Raw genomic sequence first — 18,320 nt, 5'->3', positions numbered from 1 at the left:
TACTTGAAGACTGATTATTTTATTTATTTATTTATATATATATATTTATTTATATTCACATTTGGTAATAATCTTTGTCTATAAAAAAACATTTTTCAGACAGAAACTTTAATATCTAAAGAGCTATATAAAAAAAAAAGACCTTCCAAGTCATTAAAAAAATTCTGCTATAAATGCAGTTAAAAAAATAAATGGACAACATTCTCTGTCTCCAATCCACAAAAATCACATTTGGTATCTATATCAGTACAAAATCGTAAGAAAAAGTTCCACTCAATGCACTGAAATTTTTAATTGCAATATGTTTTTGAAGAAATTGAGCTTTATTCTTTTAATAAATTCCTATGTTGGACACTTCATGCACTCAACTGTCGCAGCTTTAATTACGTAGCGAAGGGGGAGGGGCTATCAGACAGATTATGAATGACAAAATAACCTTATATAACTCATACACTACATGTTTGAGTACATAGTGCATAAGAACATAGTGTATAGTACGTCATTTGGGACGCAATTACCTGACGACGTAAAAGAACCGAGTTCACTGAAACGAACTGTTCGAAAGAACCGATTCGCATAAATGAATAGAAGTGTCTTGCGTTACATTTCAAGCATTACTAAATTGTATTTATGTGATTATGTACCAATATTTTCTCCTAACTCCCTCTCCTTCCACGCGTAGTACCTTTGTTTTCACTGAACTCATTTTCTTTTCAGGAATGTTACATTTTAACTAAGTAAACCACTCTATTTAAACGTCACAAGAACAGTTTTGTTAGGCCAGTAAAATGGAGTCTATATTCCTCTCATGTGAAATCTGTAAAACCGCACATTTTTCAACACATTTCTTTGTGTAAAATATTTGAATGTGGGGAAAAATAATGAATGCACCGTTAACATACATGAAAAAATGCAGGATAGTTTTATTGTGACCTTCATATAACAAAAGGATTCAACAGAAAAAGTCAACAATGAAAAAAAAGTTTCCTATTTATTAATACTGAGCTGTCGGTTAATGCTGCGGTATGGCCAGTATTTCAATACATTATTTTTCATAGATATTTTAGTTGTATTGATAGTTTTTATGGAGCTAAATTGTGTTTGATTCACGTTATGCGATGCAGTGTAGTCCTGCTGGCCTCGTGGGGGCGTGATCAGGTCTTTTGCTTGCACCCAATTGCTCACTTCAAGTGCCACTCACTTGTCACGCAAAAGCCAATTGGTCAGCTCGTAGCATCGTCATCAGCCAAACACATTCATTGCGGTTTTGGTGTGCGAGGTGTTCGAGGACTGGAAAATTTATGTTCAAATAAAAACAATTATACTAAAATGCCTCTGGAATAGGAAAAAGCTGTAAACATACTATTGTTGGTTTTCTGTTCATTTAATGCACGGCGAAAAGGAGAAATCCACAAAAGAGCGGGACACACACACACATTAGGGGAGGTAAGCTAACCCAGTTAGCATCAACACAATTCAATAAAGCTCACTCGATTCTGTATTTTACAGATTTTTTTTAATATGTTCATATATTGGCCTTTTAAGACAACTATAGTGCGACGTGTGCATTTACATTTTTGAGCAGAAATGGACACGATGATCACAATGAAGCTTTCATCCGTGTATTGCGCGCCGTTTAGGGCTCCTGACTTGCAGGAATTGTGGTTGTTGGAATGTTTTTACACATGCGGACCATGTTCAGGTGTTATGAACACGGCTTTTCTCTTCAAAATGAATGGCAGTTGAAATGCCATTTACAGCCATGATGTCTATCTACATGATCAGACAGGTTGTGTTGACATCCCAAACGGAGTCATTTAACTGTTTACAAAAAGGTTAACGTTACTTTACCCATGTGATGTATATTTGTAACAGTATATCTGATGTTGCTAGAGTTCTATATTTCATTTGCAATCATAGGGAAAATATGAGACTGGTGCCAAATTTGCACTGCAAAGGTGGCTCAGTCAGAAGAGCTTCTGAAGTGGCATTTAGGGTTTTACACAGAATCTTTAATGTTGCTCAGAGATGGCATAAATGGATTTACACAAATTACAATCATATACTTTGTGTCAGCAGACATAATACAGTTTTGCTTTTATGTGGCATTGCGATCTTACAATGAATTTTGAGCAGGCACAGTGCAGCCTTCATTTAAGTCTTATAACAAATAATACATGCTGCATCTTTTTTTCACCTATTGACCAAAATGCTAAATGCAGGACTGAAAATTGCTGTAGAGTAATATATGTGATTGTTAACCCCCTTAAAGGGGTAATTGTCTGCTGGCAAAATGAGGTTTAATAAAAGATATTTAACAATACAAAAATGGTTAAAAACTTACCCTTTAACTCTAAACTGAAAATGGATCCTGCGGCAAAAAAATACATTTTTTGGAATGGCCAAGTTAAATTTCTGACTGTTACAGGACTTTATCATCGAAATGTTGTGGAAGGTCCTGCATAGAGCAGTTTGTGCAAGGAAACACGCCAACAAATTCCTCCAGGCCAATATGAGAGACTGATCCACAGTTGATGGGAAATGTAGCTACCAGTTGACCTACAGAATACACTTTTTAAATGTTGCTTTATGATTCCTGCTGTGACATGGTAACACTGTTTTCCCTTTCTTTCAAAGTTATGGAGGTGGATGCCAGTTTGACCTCAGGGATGGAGATGGAGTTGGATCCAGAGTTGGAAGAGGAGTTAGGGGTGTCTTTGGACGAGCTGCGCAGTTGGATCGAGGAGCAGGTGGACAGCAGCGAGGCCGTGCGGCAGAGGAAAGCTCAGCTGGAGCAGCTGCAGGAATGGGTTGAGCAGAGGGAGAAGGAGGTTGCTGATACGGATGCTCTTTGCTCTAATGCCTCGGAGTAAGTTTAAAATGCAAGACTTTATGCATCCCAGTAAATATAAACAGAAGCATATTGGCACAAAAAGCACAAACAAAATTACAAAGTATGCAAAGACTGAAAACAAGTGACTACTTCAGGTTATGACAACATGATTGTTAATCCAAAAGCCACCATTTTATAGGGTTAAAAATGTAGTATTTCTTAATTCTAGAGGAGAAAGTACATGGATCTGTCTGTTTTCAAAGGTCTGTGGTTCAGTGTGAATCTTTGGTGAAGGAAGTGTACAGTAAGATGGGTCTGGTGTATCATGAGAGCAGCTCAGAGGATGAGGGAGGAGGCAAGGCAAACACTTCTGAGGTCATTGAGATTGACGATGATGATGACGACGATGTCATTGCTGTGGGATGTGGTAAGATAGATGCTACATTTTATGTATTTATTTCGTTTTTTTAGATGTAAAATATGTACAGTAACAGCATGATTTCTTCCACAGTGGTTCCTCCCAAGAAGGTTGTAACTCCCAGCAAGGACCCAGCGGTAAGAGAAATGTGTCATTTGTATCACTTAGCAAAATTAAATGTGCGGTCACATGTAAACTTGGTGAATATTCACGGGTGAAATCCAGTCATTTCATTAGAAATACACGCGATCTGGAATTTCTTGTGAGGGTGAAAGATTTCCCCACAGATTTTGCATCGAGTTCAGATTTGGTTTGAAATTGACTAAGACAATGAAATTAACAAAAGACGATGGACATTTTTACCTTTGAAAATACACCAAAATGTCATAAATATAACTGCACACTAATGCTATACTATAAGCTTTTCATAAAGCTGTTTGTCAGGTGATTTAGTTGATGTTTCCTTTTGTGTGTTGTGTCTGTATTTTATTTAAAGTTTAAGGAGGCTTCAGCTGCTCTTCAAAGAACATCTCAGCAGGTGCAGAACCTGGCCCAGTCTGTCAATAGAACAGCCCCCTCGAGTTTAACACCAGCTAAAGCTGTGGCCCCTCCCACACAATCCCATGGTGCTCTAGCTGTTCCAGCAGTGTTTATGTCCTCAGGCCCAAGGAACGCACCCACTCAACCAAACCCTAATTTAAAACAGGATAATATCAAGATCAACATGACACTGTTGGGTAAAAAACGAACCAAGACGTGGCATCGTGGAACACTTGTTGCCATCAAACAAGTGGGTAAGTGCATGCAGTTTATTCCCTGTATTGAATAATCCTTCTCTGAGATTGTACTGTACATTTCAACCTGCTATGTGTGTGTATGTGAAGGCTAAATATAATCAAAAAGCTTGATTTATTATTTTGATATCAAATTTTCACAGGGAACAATTTTAAGTACAAGGTGAAGTTTGAGAATAAAGGGAAGAGTCTTCTCTCTGGGAACCACGTGGCATTTGATTACCACCCAACACTGGAGAGGCTGTTTGTTGGTGCCCGTGTTGTCGCCAGGTACAAGGATGGCAATCAAGTCTGGCTCTATGCAGGCGTAGTTGCTGAGATGCCCAACAGCAAGAACCGTATGAGGTAAGATGAACAGAAGACCTTAAGGAGAGTATTGAAGGATAGAAGGCATTGCTTACTGATTGAATGTTGTTGCAGGTTCCTGATCTTTTTCGATGATGGTTATGCCTCATATGTAGGCCTGCCTGAGCTGTACCCGATCTGCAGACCATGTAAGAAACTTTTTTTTTCTTATTCTTTTTTAATTTTTCTTTTTAGTTCCCAGCAATTTCTGTTTTTGCCTTCTCTCTGATAATATAATATTAAACTGCTGATATTTTTACAGTTATTTGATTTTTCATTGAATCATCTTTCAAATTTAACAAATCAAATAAGTAATAAATACAATAAATAATAAACAACTTATTTTAATTATATTAATTAATAAAAAAAATTATAGTAATTACATTAAATAAGAAGTTTTAATGGATCTCTATTTTTGTCTCTCTCTCAATTCGTATTCAGTAAAAAAGACCTGGGAGGATATTGAGGATTTATCATGCAGAGATTTCATTGAGGAGTACATCACGTCATATCCCAACAGACCCATGGTGCTGCTGAAGCCAGGGCAAATCATAAAGACGGAATGGGAGGGAACATGGTGGAAAAGCCGTGTGGAAGAAGTGGATGGCAGCCTTGTCAAAATGCTTTTCCTGGTCAGCTCGGCATCACATATAGCAAGAAGTGTTATAGTTAATGATTTTTTTTATTTTTATTAATTTGTTGCTAGATTTCTTTGATTATCCCTTAACAGTCATGTTCATATGCAGAGTTTTCTGTATGTTAAATGACACTAGAACGTGAACAGTATTGTTTATTGTATGTTGCAGGATGATAAGCGGAGTGAGTGGATTTATCGTGGCTCAACAAGACTAGAACCCATGTTTAATCTGAAAATGAACACAGCTAGCAGTCAAGAGAAGAAAATGGCTGGTCAACAAAGACAGCGTCCCAATATGGGTAACAGATTGCTTTGTGTTTGTCTTTTATATTTTATGCATTATTTTTATGTGAAAATGTATGTGTAAACATTTCTCACTACAACTTGTGTTTTTTGGTAATCACTGGTCTGTCCCTTCTCTGCATTCATTTTCCAATTCTCATCTTACTAAAACTGTGTATGTGTTTTTAGGAGCATTGAGGACAAAGGGCCCTGTAGTGCAGTACACTAGTGAAAACAGTACTTCTGCTTCCAGTCGACCTGCAGCCCCACAGATCCCACCACCTCGGCCAATGGCTGCTGGACCCCCACAGCCTTCCCGCACAGAGTGAATGCTTCAAGAGCTACTGTTCTTAAATATTCCAGTTTAATCCAGGTCAAGCGTTAAACCATGGTTGTCTATTTCTATTCAATTTCAGGAGTCCTAGTTTAAAGAGTCAAATGGCTAAAAAGAGCACTGGTTCCGTTGCACTGCAGCCTCGTCAGGCCATGGCCTCTGACCTCCAGCCCAAAGCACTAATCGGCACTGTTCACCAAACTAATACCTCCAGGTTAGTGTGACAACCAGGCACTGGATACTAGTCACTACTGTGATCTGTATATCTGCTAAACACTGTACATGTCACATTTTCTGTCCTTTGCTTCTCTGTCAGCATTTATGCTTGGTATTAGTGTCTCGGGTGGTCCGATCAAGTGGACCAAAATGTTTTTTAATGACTCGATTCAAATTATACTGTTCAGAAATACATGTGTTCACATTGTGTTATCCAGCAGTGAAGACTGTCTGCTCAACCATCAGTCAACCAAAATGAAAGTCAAAACTTTTTTTTTTTTTTTTTGTAGTATCATTAAGTGTAATAAACATATTTGGGAAACACAGTGTACCAACGTCTTGTTCTCTTACTTGCAGGCTCTTTCTTCTGCAGTCTGGACCTGTGCATACGTTGACGCCAATCATACAAGCTCCGCATAATTTGCAGACAACTGTGTCAACCTACACAAGTGAGCGTATTCCTCAGGAGCCATCGTACCAGGCTCCGAATGACAGACTCTTCTACCTTACACACAACTGCACACCTGACTGTCTAAAGCGCATCCGGCCCACCCATCCCAACCTGCATCGAGGACGCAACCCTCTTCTTACTCCATTGCTCTACGAGTTTCGCCGCATGACTGGCCGCAGACGCCTTAACCGCAAGGTTTGTGTGGCTTAATGTACAGTCCCATTACCGCTGTTTGGCAAAATTTTGAGTTCAGAATCCAGTCAATAGGAATTTGCTCAATTGGAAGTTTCATGTGAGAGCAAAAAATCCTACATGGGGAAATTTGGCATCAGGTTCAAGTTGGTCATGTTTGGTTTGAAAAGTGACTTATGTGCGAGTTGTCCTTCATGCATTGCTCTAGTATTGAGAATGGACTTTCCTGCAAAATTTTGCCTGAGTTTGCTAATGTGACCATACCTTTAGAAACAAGTGATCAACCAAAAAAAGTATTAAGTAATTGATCCATATCTCCAAAGAGCTTGATGGTTGATACTAGTACACATACTAATTTATATTAACCCTCTTCCTCTCCCACTCAGATGTCATTCCATGTCATCTACAAGTCCCCGTGTGGCTTGAGTCTGAGAAATATGGCAGAAATCCAGCACTACCTCTTCCAGACACACTGTGACTTCATCTTCTTGGAGATGTTCTGTCTGGACCCCTATGTGCTGGTGGACCGTCGATTCCAACCCCAGAGGCCATTCTACTTCATTCGGGACATCACAGGCGGTCGCGAAGACATTCCCTTGTCCTGTGTGAATGAGATTGACAACACTCCTCCGCCCAGTGTGGCCTACAGTAAAGAGAGGATCCCAGCAGATGGAGTCTTTATTAACACCAGCTCAGACTTCCTGGTGGGCTGTGACTGCACTGATGGCTGCAGAGACAAGTTAGTATCATTGATTGGCTTTCATAAATAAAGTCAAAAATGTCAGGGTGAGAAAAAGCCTGTTTAAAATAAAGAAAAGAAAATCTTAAGTAGTTTGGCATATATCTTTTAAAATATTTTTTTGCAATATATTTTAATCTTACTGTGATTTTTTTTTTTTTGAGCTTGTACTTTTTTGTCAAAATGCTATAACTGGATCTTCCAGTAAAATGACTTTCATTAAAAAAAAAAAATTCTGTCAGTGACCACTAATGCAGAAAAAAATCATAAAACAGGAAATTATATAGAAAGGACCCTTGCAGTCAATCATGTGCATTAGTGCATAAAGGTCAATAACATTAGATAATTTTCATCAGACATTCCTAAGACCTAATGTCCTTTGTTCTGTACCTTTTATTTGTTTATAGATCCAAGTGTTCGTGTCATCAGCTGACTCTGCAGGCTACAGGGTGTGCGCCAGGTGGGCAGATCAACCCCAATGCTGGATACCATCACAAGAGACTGGAAGAGTGTCTCCCTACAGGGTCTGTGATATATAACCAACCCTCCATACTGTCATTATCATGTTGATTTACAGTGAGACCATTCAACTTAACGTCTCTCCTTTTAATTGTCCTGTCTCTCTTTTTCCCTTCTCCTTTGCATTTTCAGGATGTATGAATGTAATAAGCGCTGCCGCTGTAATCCGCAGATGTGCACTAACCGTCTGGTTCAGCACGGTTTGCAGGTCCGACTGCAACTCTTTAAGACCCAAAATAAAGGCTGGGGCATTCGTTGCCTTGATGACGTCGCCAAGGGCTCATTTGTTTGTATATATGCAGGTAACCAACTCGAAACATAATTTGGACTTTAGTTTATTCAAAAAAGAATCAATCCAGTGTTTAGTCTTACCTAAGCTTCTCTTTCTTAAGCCTAAAGTATGCTTTGACCGTCTGCAGTCCACACACTGTCCGTATGACATCATTTTCATCATTAGGAGGGTCTGCAGATGTCCAGCACTGGGCATTTAGTGTTTTATAGTAATGATTGTTTCTTTCTCTATCAGGTAAAATCCTGACAGATGACTTTGCCGATAAAGAAGGTTTGGAAATGGGTGATGAATACTTTGCCAATCTAGACCACATTGAGAGCGTGGAGAACTTTAAGGAAGGTTACGAGAGTGAGGCCCACTGCTCTGACAGCGAGGGCAGCGGGGTGGACATGAGCAGGGTTAAACTACCTGCTTCCTCCCAACACGGTAAATCCACCACCAAGATGGAGGAGCGTAACAGCAGCACTACCGGCAAAAGTGAGAGACCTATGCACACATCTGACTATTCTGCTTGTTATAAAAATGAGTGGCTATGGTGATATCAATGTTAATGAGGAAAAAAATTAACAACACCAGTTTTTTATCTCAATAGAACTAAGTTAGACTCAGTAGAGTAATCAGGTGTCAAAATCACGAATCTCCTATGGTGGAGGTGTAACTTTTTTTGAGAAACTTTTGCAACAATCACTTTTAACTAACTGCTCTCTAGGTGATTTAGTGTGAGGTCCGTTATTCTCATGTTCTCACAGGTCTCCTAGCAGGTGTAGTTCATCACATTAACTATGAACATGATCCATTAACTTTTTAAAACCTTAATTCTTTTCATTTTAAGCTTGTTTAGCTTTCTTTAAAAATATGAATGATCAGCCAGTAAAAATAAATCTAACCACATGCCATTTATTTTAGTGTAGTGTAGTGTTTTGTAGTCTTTGATTTTGAGCACAAGTTCATTTTGCTGCGATGTATATTCAGTAGGTGAAGGTTATAATCTTTGACATCTATATAATATTTTTTTACCCACTTACTAGGTCAAGACGATTCATCTGAAGACAGTGATGATGACAAAGACGAAGAGTCTAATGAGGATGAGAGTGACAGCTCAGATGACACATTTGTGAAAGACACATATTACTCCACCAGCTCAGTGTGGAGGAGCTACACCACCCGCAGACAATCCAAGGGAATTAAGGAAGGTGAGGAAACATGAGTGAGGAGAAGACATATTAAACACTGAGACAGAGGACAGGCCACTAGAGGGCAGGATTGAGTAGAAATTCAGTTGTGTCTAGAAGTCTTTTAAAGGGGTCATATGATGCGGATTTCAAGTTTTCCTTTCTCTTTGGAGTGTTACAAGCTGTTCGTGAATAGATAAGATCCCTGAAGTTGCAAAGACTAAAGTCTCAAAACCAAAGAGATATTCTTTATCAAAGTTAAGACTCTGCCACACCCCCCTAAAACGGCTCGTTCTAACACGCCCCCACATATCTAGGTCACTATGTGGGAATATTTGCATAATGCGGTCAACATATTCTGTTACACCAAATACACAAAATAATGATCTTTAAAAAAGCATCATATGACCCCTTTAAATTGTCACAAAACCTGTCAAGAACACAAGGTCAGCGTAGGATTTTCATAACAGTTACTAATTAGTAATAATAATAATGTCTCATAAAGTGTATAATTTTTATTTATTTGATTTTATCTTTGTGGTAAATGTCTTGAAGTGTTAATAATGGTATTTTATAATGATTATTATTATATTTCATATATTATATAATATTGATTTTTGTGGTGAAATGTCGTGAACAATTACTACTAATAATATTTATTATTTATTGTTGTTATTATTATTATTATTTCATATTTTAAATAATATAATATTGTTAATTTTCTGCATTTTATTTTGTGGTGAAATGTATTTGGACATGTTCTTGTTAGATTTACTTATTTTGTATATAGATTGTATCATTTAAATTAATGAGCTGTAAAACAAGATACTCTGTACACTGAAGTAAATAACTGACTTTCTCATCATTCTCTCATCATTCTCTGTCTTGGCTGTAGAGAGTCAGGACAGTAAGGATGGACTGAGTGCATCCACAGGTGAAGAGAGGAAGCCACCTCCAATGCCAGAGGAGACCGGGAAGAGTAAAGTGGCATCTTGGCTCACCAGCCAGTCTTCCACTTCTGCAAATCAGAGCGTCAAGGTGGAGGGAGGGATAAAGACGGAGAAGAAGGTCAGTCTAGTTTTCACACACTGTTTCCTATTTTAGCTTTCACATGAAATGTCTCTCTTTCCAGTCTCTTTGTTCCTCTTTCTTTGTCTCACTCTATCTGATACACTCTGGTATCTCTCTCTATTTTTTCCTCTCATCTTGCACTCCTATTATAATCTTTCCTTCTGTCTTTTGTTTAGGATGTAATGACCCTCTCTGACAGTGATGATGTGCAGACTATCAGCTCAGGATCAGATGACAACAAGGAGAGGGAGAAAAAGACTCAAGGTAAGGTGGAGGAAAGGGGAAATTGCTTGTTTTCCAATGTTACATCGGTGGACTTCCTTACATCAGTGTAACTGTTGCTACATTTCAGTCAGCTGACTGAGTCTACTGAGTCTGAGGCAGACGACCCGAAACCTTTTATATCCCTCCTTCTTTATTATGAATGAGATGCTCATCCTGGAGGTGTTGTCATAATAACAGGCTATGAAAACCAAATTGACAATTAGAAGGTTGAATAATCTTGCATTTATCAAATCCCTGTAACAAGCCATCAGAACATCATTTCTTTCTCTCTCTCCTCTCGATCTCAGCTGTGGTGAAGAGGCAGGTGGCGGTGAAGTCCACACGTGGCTTTGCTTTGAAGTCCCACAGTCTGATGGTGAAAACAGGAGGAGGGGGGGCAGGAGGAGGTGGCTCAGGCCCATCTCATGGACAGGGAGGTGGCGGGGGCGACAGTGGCCCTAAAAACACCCGCCAGTTCTTTGATGGGGAAGAATCCTGTTATATCATTGATGCCAAACTAGAGGGCAACCTCGGACGCTACCTCAATGTGAGTACAACAGACATTGACATAAGTCTAAGATCTCAGGGTATGATTCTTTACTTGATTTTTAATTAAATGATAGTTCACAACTACTGTGTTTATATCCTCTCCTCCTCCGCTGTCTTTGTCCCACAGCATAGCTGCAGCCCCAATCTGTTCGTCCAGAATGTGTTTGTGGATACTCATGATCTCCGCTTCCCATGGGTGGCCTTCTTTGCTAGCAAGTGAGCATAACACCAGCCATTGTTATGCCTTTTTTTTTTTAAGCACTTGAATGTAATAATTTTACCTACCAGTTATTGGCTGGTATTAATATTTTTATTTTATTTTTACATGTAATATTGGTGTGTTACTGTCAAATTTTCTAAATGTAATAACACTGTTAAATGAAATCTTTAGCAAATCTCAAAATGTTTTACATTATTATTTGTTAGTCAGAATATTTACAGATTATTATGTAAATGTAGCTGTGGTCTTTGTATTAACCTGTGTGTTTCTATAGGCGAATCCGAGCAGGGACGGAGCTGACGTGGGATTATAATTATGAAGTTGGCAGTGTGGAGGGCAAGGAGCTTCTGTGCTGCTGTGGATCAACAGAATGCAGAGGACGACTGCTGTAACACACACGTGCACACACACACTAAAGGTACCTCCTATTGTAGACGTGCCAGTGAAACTCTTATTTGGAAGTTGCTCCTGGAAGTTGGATTTATCTGGTAAGGTCTGGGCTACTGATGAGAACTGAACAGACACGGAACAAAAAGGAATTTGTTCAGGAACTTACTGAAGTTGTAAAAAAGTGTATGTATGCTTGTTTTCAATTGCCCTGCTTCACAGAGTTCCGGCTTAAACCCTAAACAGGCCCACGGCATCTATCATTATGGTTTATGCAATCCTTTCTGTAAACAGCTGTTTCTTTTTTTATACATCAATCTCAATACCCTAATGTTTTGCTTAGTCAATCTTTTGCTTTTCTTTTATATATGTAGTTTTGATGAGGATCCTTTTGTTTTGTTTTTTAATTTTACTCATGGTTTTGTGATTGTCATTGTATGCTACTGTGTAAACTTTTGCCGCAATTTGAATTAAAGTTCTACAAAGACAAAATGTCATCCAGTGTTGTGGCTAAATATAACACTTGTTGTCATTTCATGGAAGTCACAAACTGATCTTGTGGACACTCGTTTTAAGTGGTTTTTGGGTAACTAGGCGACTAAAGCACATTGAAAATGTACATCACTGGAAACTAGCAAGCCATATTATTTAAAAAACTGAAATCTGTTACTAAGCTCAGTGCAAATAGTCCATCTGATGTCTAACAACACATTACTCTTTTTTGCTTGCTTGGTCAAGTATTCTAAGAAGTTTGATGGCCAAATGATTGCTAATGCTTTTAAAAATGGAAACGTTTTTCATTGTGAATTTAAATTCAGAACCTTTACAGCATGTGACACAGCAACATTCCAGTAATAATTTAATGATTGTATCAGCATAATGTAATGGCATGCAGGAAACTCCTAAAAGAAGAAAGTTAAACTAACAGTGCTAACTCTAGCACTGGGTTCAGAGATGATCACATGAGTGTTGAGCCAGTATGTGTAAATTCCTACCCTGAAGGACATTTCACAGTTGACAGAAGTTAAGACTCGGCTCTCTATTAGGGTTGAACTGAGGAAGACTGACTTAAGCGGATAATTAAATGGCTGATAAGTGTCATATGTGTCTGCTTGGACTAATAATTCCCTGTTCATTTCTCACAGGTACAGAATCGATATTTTCTCTACAAGACATGCTATTATAAATATTAGTTTAGCTGAATTAGTTTGGGAAAGAGTTTGCTGGAACATTAGCTCTGTTTATGCTTGCAGCGATTCATGTTGTGATCTCTTGAGTTGCGTAGTGTTACTTGTGTTACATACTGTATTATTCCTGAATGCATTAATACTAGGCATAGTGTGACATGCAGAAATATGATGCTCGTTTCTTTTCATATTAAGAGAATGTTAGTGATTTGAACAACTCTGCAAAAGTTTTTTTTCTGATAAGAACACTAGTTTATTCTGGATCAGGGTGTCCGCGGGTCCTTAAAAAGTCTTAAAATGTCTTCAATAACGTTTTCCTAATATAAGGCCTTAAAATGTCTTAAATTCGGATTTGATGGGTCTTAATTATTTTTGGTCTCATTACCGCTAAAATATCTTAAGTCTGACGGACCTAATGACTGTTTACAATCATTGGTCAGACCGAAGATTTTTTTCTTCCCCGCGGTAAATTAACAGAATACAAGCTCGCGCTGAGGCTCACTCTGTTTGTCTCGAGACTTCAGAACAAATGAGCGTGACAGCACACATAAACTCAGAAGAAACACACAGGTAAAAAATCAAAATGTTTAGTTTATTCATAACATGATATAGTTAAATAACACCATGACAAGTGAGCTATTTTACTCAATATTCTCACGACGCAAAACAAACATTCAAAACACCTACAGAATGCACGCATTACGTGAAGTCTAGTGCGCGTGCGCATTTGCAGTGCGCTCTGCCTGATCACTGCATGATTCAGTCTATTAAAATACATTCAGAATGATCACAAATTCAAGACATGGGGGCAGAAAATGTGTATATTTATACTCAAGTTCACACGGAAGAGTGCCTTTTTTTCTCCAAAAATTACCATATACAAATGTGATATTGATTTTTTACAACAGTTCAATAAACTAGAAGTTTTATTAAGAGACTTACGTTTTAGACACCATATTGCCTGTTTTTGCACTATTTCGCCAACAAAAATAATTCCAAACAAAGCTACAGCGCTGTTTTGCGTTTCTGAGCAACATGGCGGTGTTTCGTTCCCGAATGAATCAACCGTTTAAATGATCCGGTTCAGTCGCAATGACTCCAGGTCTTAAAAAGTCTTAAATTTAACTTGTTCAAGTCTGCAGAAACCCTGTGGATAGTGTGCTGTTTGCCTCAAACAAGGAAAAATGAGAGTTTTGCATATATTGCTTTGTATGCCAATATATTGCTTTGTATATAATAATTTTATTATTATTATTCTATACAATATACAACATTCTATATAATATTGATTACCCAACTGTACTTGTGTTTCAGGTACCAGCGGAGTGAATGAGACTCATGTGTTCTGCAGTTCTGATGAAAATCAGAATCAGAATCAGAAAGAGCTTTATTGCCAAGTATGTTTGCACATACAAGGAATTTGTTATAGTGTCACAAAAAAGATGGCATAATTGGCATAGTCTACCACATATTGCATAAAAAATGTCCATCTGCCCTGTAATAATGCGCTTTCTGACTGCACATCAACTACATGGCTCTATAACAGACATTCAGAGACAGTTGAACTGATTGCCAAAGGGAAAACAAAGAATGACATGCAGAGACTGAGTCTGGGCTCTGACTGCTCTCTGAACATCAAGAAAGTGACAAAAGAAGATTATGGATCTTACAGCTGCCGACAATATGTGAATGGACAACAACAAGAAACTGATGCACGTGCTTATCTGCATGTTCTTCAGGGTAATTTTACAATTGCTTCGTCAATTTAAAAAGGTTAAAATGCTTCCTTAAAACTCATATGTATAATGAAATGTTGTGTGATTTCTCTTATTTTCTGTTGCAGTCTCTTCATCATCCTCACAGACTGAGATCAGACCAGGCTCTCTCCTGTCTGTTAAATTCATATAATGAATTCCCTTGTGATACGATGTTCCGTACTGAGGGAATTCAGCTGATCTGGGTGAATCAGGCTGGTGTGAATCTGCAGACAGACTCCAGATATCAGATATCATTCTCCGCAGGACAATGTATCAGCACTCTGACTACAACACTCCTGAATGAAGATCACAACAGAGAGTGGAGATGTCAGGTTACTCAGAGAAATTAACTGAAGACCTCAGCCACATATACTGTCAAGTATTCAGGTGAGAAGACCTACAAATCAGTTTAAAATACCCTCAAAATCAAGGACTATTAATATTTCAAACAAATGAGCTATGGTTAAGTGATAACAGCCCAACAAATGCTAATAAAGAAATTGAAACCGAACAGCAAGTATTTGTAATCATATTTTTATCTTTCATCCTTCACAGGTCCCTCAACTACAAACACATCAGAATCTCATAAACAAGGTACATGATGATGATGCTAATTAAGCCACATGACATTTGTCTAACATAATTCTACAGAAAAAAAAGATGGCATAATTGGCATAGTCTACCACAATACAGTTTTGCATTTTCTCAGTGGCTGGTTTTACATATAGTATAGGGACATGCAGTAATTTTTTCAGACAAGAAACAACACTGTTTATTAATAATAATAATAACATTTATTTATTTACTTACATTGAACAGTATTGCAATATAGCAACATTCCCAAAAATGTTGCTTTCTAAATTCAAAAATGTTAACTTTTGTAGTTTTGTAATCCAATTGTTAGAGAATAATGCATAAAGAGTTAATGAAATGTTGTGTTTCTTGACTTTAGAATTATTGACTTTTTTTATTAAATAAAAAAATTTTTCATAACATAAATATACATAACTTCCCATGTCAGAAAGTGAAGATTACATTTAGCACTACAACATTCAGGTCTGAAATAAAAACAAATAAAGCCTAATAGCACATTAAGCATAAATAGGTCAGACGGCCAGTGATACCACATCTATGGCTGGTTCCAGATCTAAACTCTCTGTAAAGCTATAGCTAATTGTCAAGGATGGCGCTTTTTATCATTGTATTTGTCTGTATATAGACATAGATTTAGGTTTTGAGTTTGGATGCATTTGCAAAATAAATTTAATACAATAGCAAAATGTAAAAAATATGTCGAGCAATAAGCCACAGGGAATAAATCAAAAGTCAGGGGTATGGTTAAAATCTACTAGGTAACCAAAAAACAGGCAACAAAGAAAAGAAAAAAGCAGAGAACCAGGGCAAGACGAGACAAAAGATCAAGGAAACTACTCAGATGGTTCCTGTATTTGTCTGCATGTCCTCTCTACTTTAGTGATCGTGATTTCTGCTCTGGCTGCTGCATTAGCTGTTGTCTTTGTTGTTGTTCTCTGGGTGATCTGTAAAAAAGGAACTGGTAAGTTTTTGTATTTCCTCCTGTCAGGGATTCATCACAGTCACTTCAGTCACCATCCAGGATAATTACCCGATCACAGTCACCTGAGTTCTGATCACCCGCACCTGCTGTCACCAATCAAGCCACACTACAAATACACACACAGCACAGTCACTCACTGTCCGGTCTACCGTTCACTCCTACGAACTACTCTGGACTCTCTCTGCCAAATTCTCCTAGAACGAATTACCTGCTGTTCCTCCCACGATCCTCCAACGACTCCTTGGAAACGGCTCCACGATCTCCAACGTAACCGGCATACAATCCTCTCCATCAGAACTCAGATAAGCACCCTGGAACCATTCACTGTGTTGACATTCACCTGCCTTTAACTCACCTATTCCAGTCATCCACTTACCCAGTCAATAAACCATCCTGTTTTGCACTTACCTGTTGTGTCTGGCCTTGCTTTGTGACACCTCCTTTGTATAATAATAATTTAAATCCGTATAAAGCAATATTAAATATGTGTTCAGAGTTGTCACACCCAAATGTGTTATTAACCACCTGGCCACATTTGAATGATAAAAAAATCCCGCCAAGTAAATAAAATAAGTTATCAAAATCTTGGGAAAAAAATTAAAATACGCAGCAAACGCTGGGGGCGTGTCCGTTGTTGGCGCTGAAACCAAGTCAAGTCTGCTTTGTCAATTCTTCCACATGTACAGCACATAGCACTTCATGAGGATGGGGGTAAGTGCAACTGGACGGTAGTCATTGAAGCAGGATGGAGACGACTTCTTCGGGACTGGAATGATGGTGGTAGCTTTGAAGCATATGGGGACAACAGCCTGGCTGTTTCGTGGAACCACGCCCATTCGTGGAAAAGCTGCCGCCTCTCAACTGTCAAATACAAATACATTTAAATAAGGAGACGAGCTGTTCGTAGCTAGCTAGCAAACTGTAGGCTGTAGTGAGTTACGGGATTGAGCGGCCAAACCAGTGATGCTAATGCACTCGGTATTAGGTGGGTTCGACTTGAAGCGGCGCTGGGCAGACCGATCGGTGTATGACATCAAAGTACTACGAAAGTGATTCGAAAGAGCGCCGCTTCAAGTCGAACACACCTCTTATTATAGTGTTAGGGGAGGGGCCATGCTCGGTGGTTCCATTGCATCATCAAGACAGGATTTCAGGCCCGCCCAAAAAATCCTGACCACAAAAATGGTGAAAAACTGTTTAACGGTTTAACTCCACAATTCAGTACTAGTTCACAGTCTTTTGGCTCGTTTCCACTGAGCGTACAGTTCAGTACAGTACAGTATGATTCTGGATGGTACACCCTGATCTGCCTTGCATTTCCACCGCCAACAATACCATTACTTGTGGTGTATGCCGGTGTTGTGCCCAGTTCTGACCCCCGCCAGATTTTTACCCCCCTAGTATTGGTAGGTTTAGGGTTAGGTGTGGGGTAGGGTTTAGGATTAGGCAATCAGGTAGCACCTTCAACAAGGGGGGTAATAATTTGGCAGGGGGTCGAAATTGGGCACAACACCGGAAAGTAGTGATCGATGTCATTCTCTCGCAAAGAAGAAAGTGCGACATTGTGTGTATGTGTGTGAAAATATAAAATGATAAAAAACACTGTTATATTTTTTGTGTTTGCACACACTGATGTAAACAAGCCCAACATGCATGAGCAGCATGGCGGAACGAGTGAAGGAGATGTTTCATTCCGCTTGTGTCATTCCCCTTGTAACATGCGCAAGTGACGATTCTCTTGTCAACCAATTAGCATTCTGCAATGAGTCTAGCTCCAACCTTTATGTACCGGACTACTGCGCTAGGTACCCCAACAGAAGGGTCCCAAAAAAGTGGTATGGTACGGTTCGCTATTTTGTAGGGGTGCTCTGATCAGGATTTTTGAGGCCGATCACAGAAAGCAGTATCTGCCGATACGATCACTGATACTGATCTTTTCAAAGCCTTATTTTTATCATGTAGAATTATTTTTAGTAATACTCCAATAATTTATCATTTATACATTTATTCAGGGCCTGAATTTCATTTTTGAAAATGGGGGGAATTTCCCTCTAATAGGTGACTCTTGTGAGAGATTTTCTTTTT

General features: G+C 38.6%; 1 protein-coding gene and 1 pseudogene across 2 annotated transcripts; both read left to right on the top strand.

Moving 5' to 3' along the window:
- Nucleotides 1–1,215: 1,215 nt before the first annotated feature.
- On the top strand, nucleotides 1,216–12,246 carry LOC107671207 (histone-lysine N-methyltransferase SETDB1-B-like). Of its 2 annotated transcripts, XM_016464100.1 has the most exons (23): nucleotides 1,216–1,446; nucleotides 2,429–2,543; nucleotides 2,638–2,869; nucleotides 3,097–3,260; nucleotides 3,345–3,388; nucleotides 3,748–4,045; nucleotides 4,189–4,390; nucleotides 4,466–4,539; nucleotides 4,832–5,022; nucleotides 5,197–5,326; nucleotides 5,499–5,634; nucleotides 5,726–5,857; nucleotides 6,217–6,505; nucleotides 6,889–7,241; nucleotides 7,649–7,765; nucleotides 7,893–8,062; nucleotides 8,287–8,529; nucleotides 9,081–9,245; nucleotides 10,120–10,292; nucleotides 10,472–10,559; nucleotides 10,868–11,106; nucleotides 11,236–11,324; nucleotides 11,603–12,246. In XM_016464100.1, the coding sequence occupies exons 3-23, from the start codon at nucleotides 2,640–2,642 to the stop codon at nucleotides 11,718–11,720; spliced, it is 3,645 nt and encodes a 1,214-aa protein (XP_016319586.1). In that variant the 5' UTR covers nucleotides 1,216–1,446; nucleotides 2,429–2,543; nucleotides 2,638–2,639; the 3' UTR covers nucleotides 11,721–12,246. The 2 variants fall into 2 exon arrangements, with proteins under 2 accessions (XP_016319586.1, XP_016319585.1); XM_016464099.1 differs by lacking the exon at nucleotides 2,429–2,543.
- A 553-nt stretch (nucleotides 12,247–12,799) lies between these two features.
- On the top strand, nucleotides 12,800–17,492 carry LOC107671167 (uncharacterized; annotated as a pseudogene).
- Nucleotides 17,493–18,320: the final 828 nt, after the last annotated feature.

The sequence above is a fragment of the Sinocyclocheilus anshuiensis genome, unplaced genomic scaffold (assembly GCF_001515605.1).
Source record: "Sinocyclocheilus anshuiensis isolate Anshui unplaced genomic scaffold, SAMN03320099.WGS_v1.1 scaffold1286, whole genome shotgun sequence".
Lineage (NCBI taxonomy): Eukaryota > Metazoa > Chordata > Actinopteri > Cypriniformes > Cyprinidae > Sinocyclocheilus > Sinocyclocheilus anshuiensis.
This window is presented reverse-complemented; position numbering and strand designations above follow the sequence as displayed.

What these genes read in the sequence shown, in the direction of transcription:
- LOC107671207 (XM_016464099.1), top strand. Translation starts at nt 2,640, where the DNA reads ATGGAGGTGGATGCCAGTTTGACCTCAGGGATGGAGATGGAGTTGGAT. An exon ending in AACAGCAAGAACCGTATGAG is followed by an intron (nt 4,391 to 4,465) that starts GTAAGATGAACA and finishes ATGTTGTTGCAG; the next exon opens with GTTCCTGATCTTTTTCGATG. An exon ending in GTACCCGATCTGCAGACCAT is followed by an intron (nt 4,540 to 4,831) that starts GTAAGAAACTTT and finishes ATTCGTATTCAG; the next exon opens with TAAAAAAGACCTGGGAGGAT.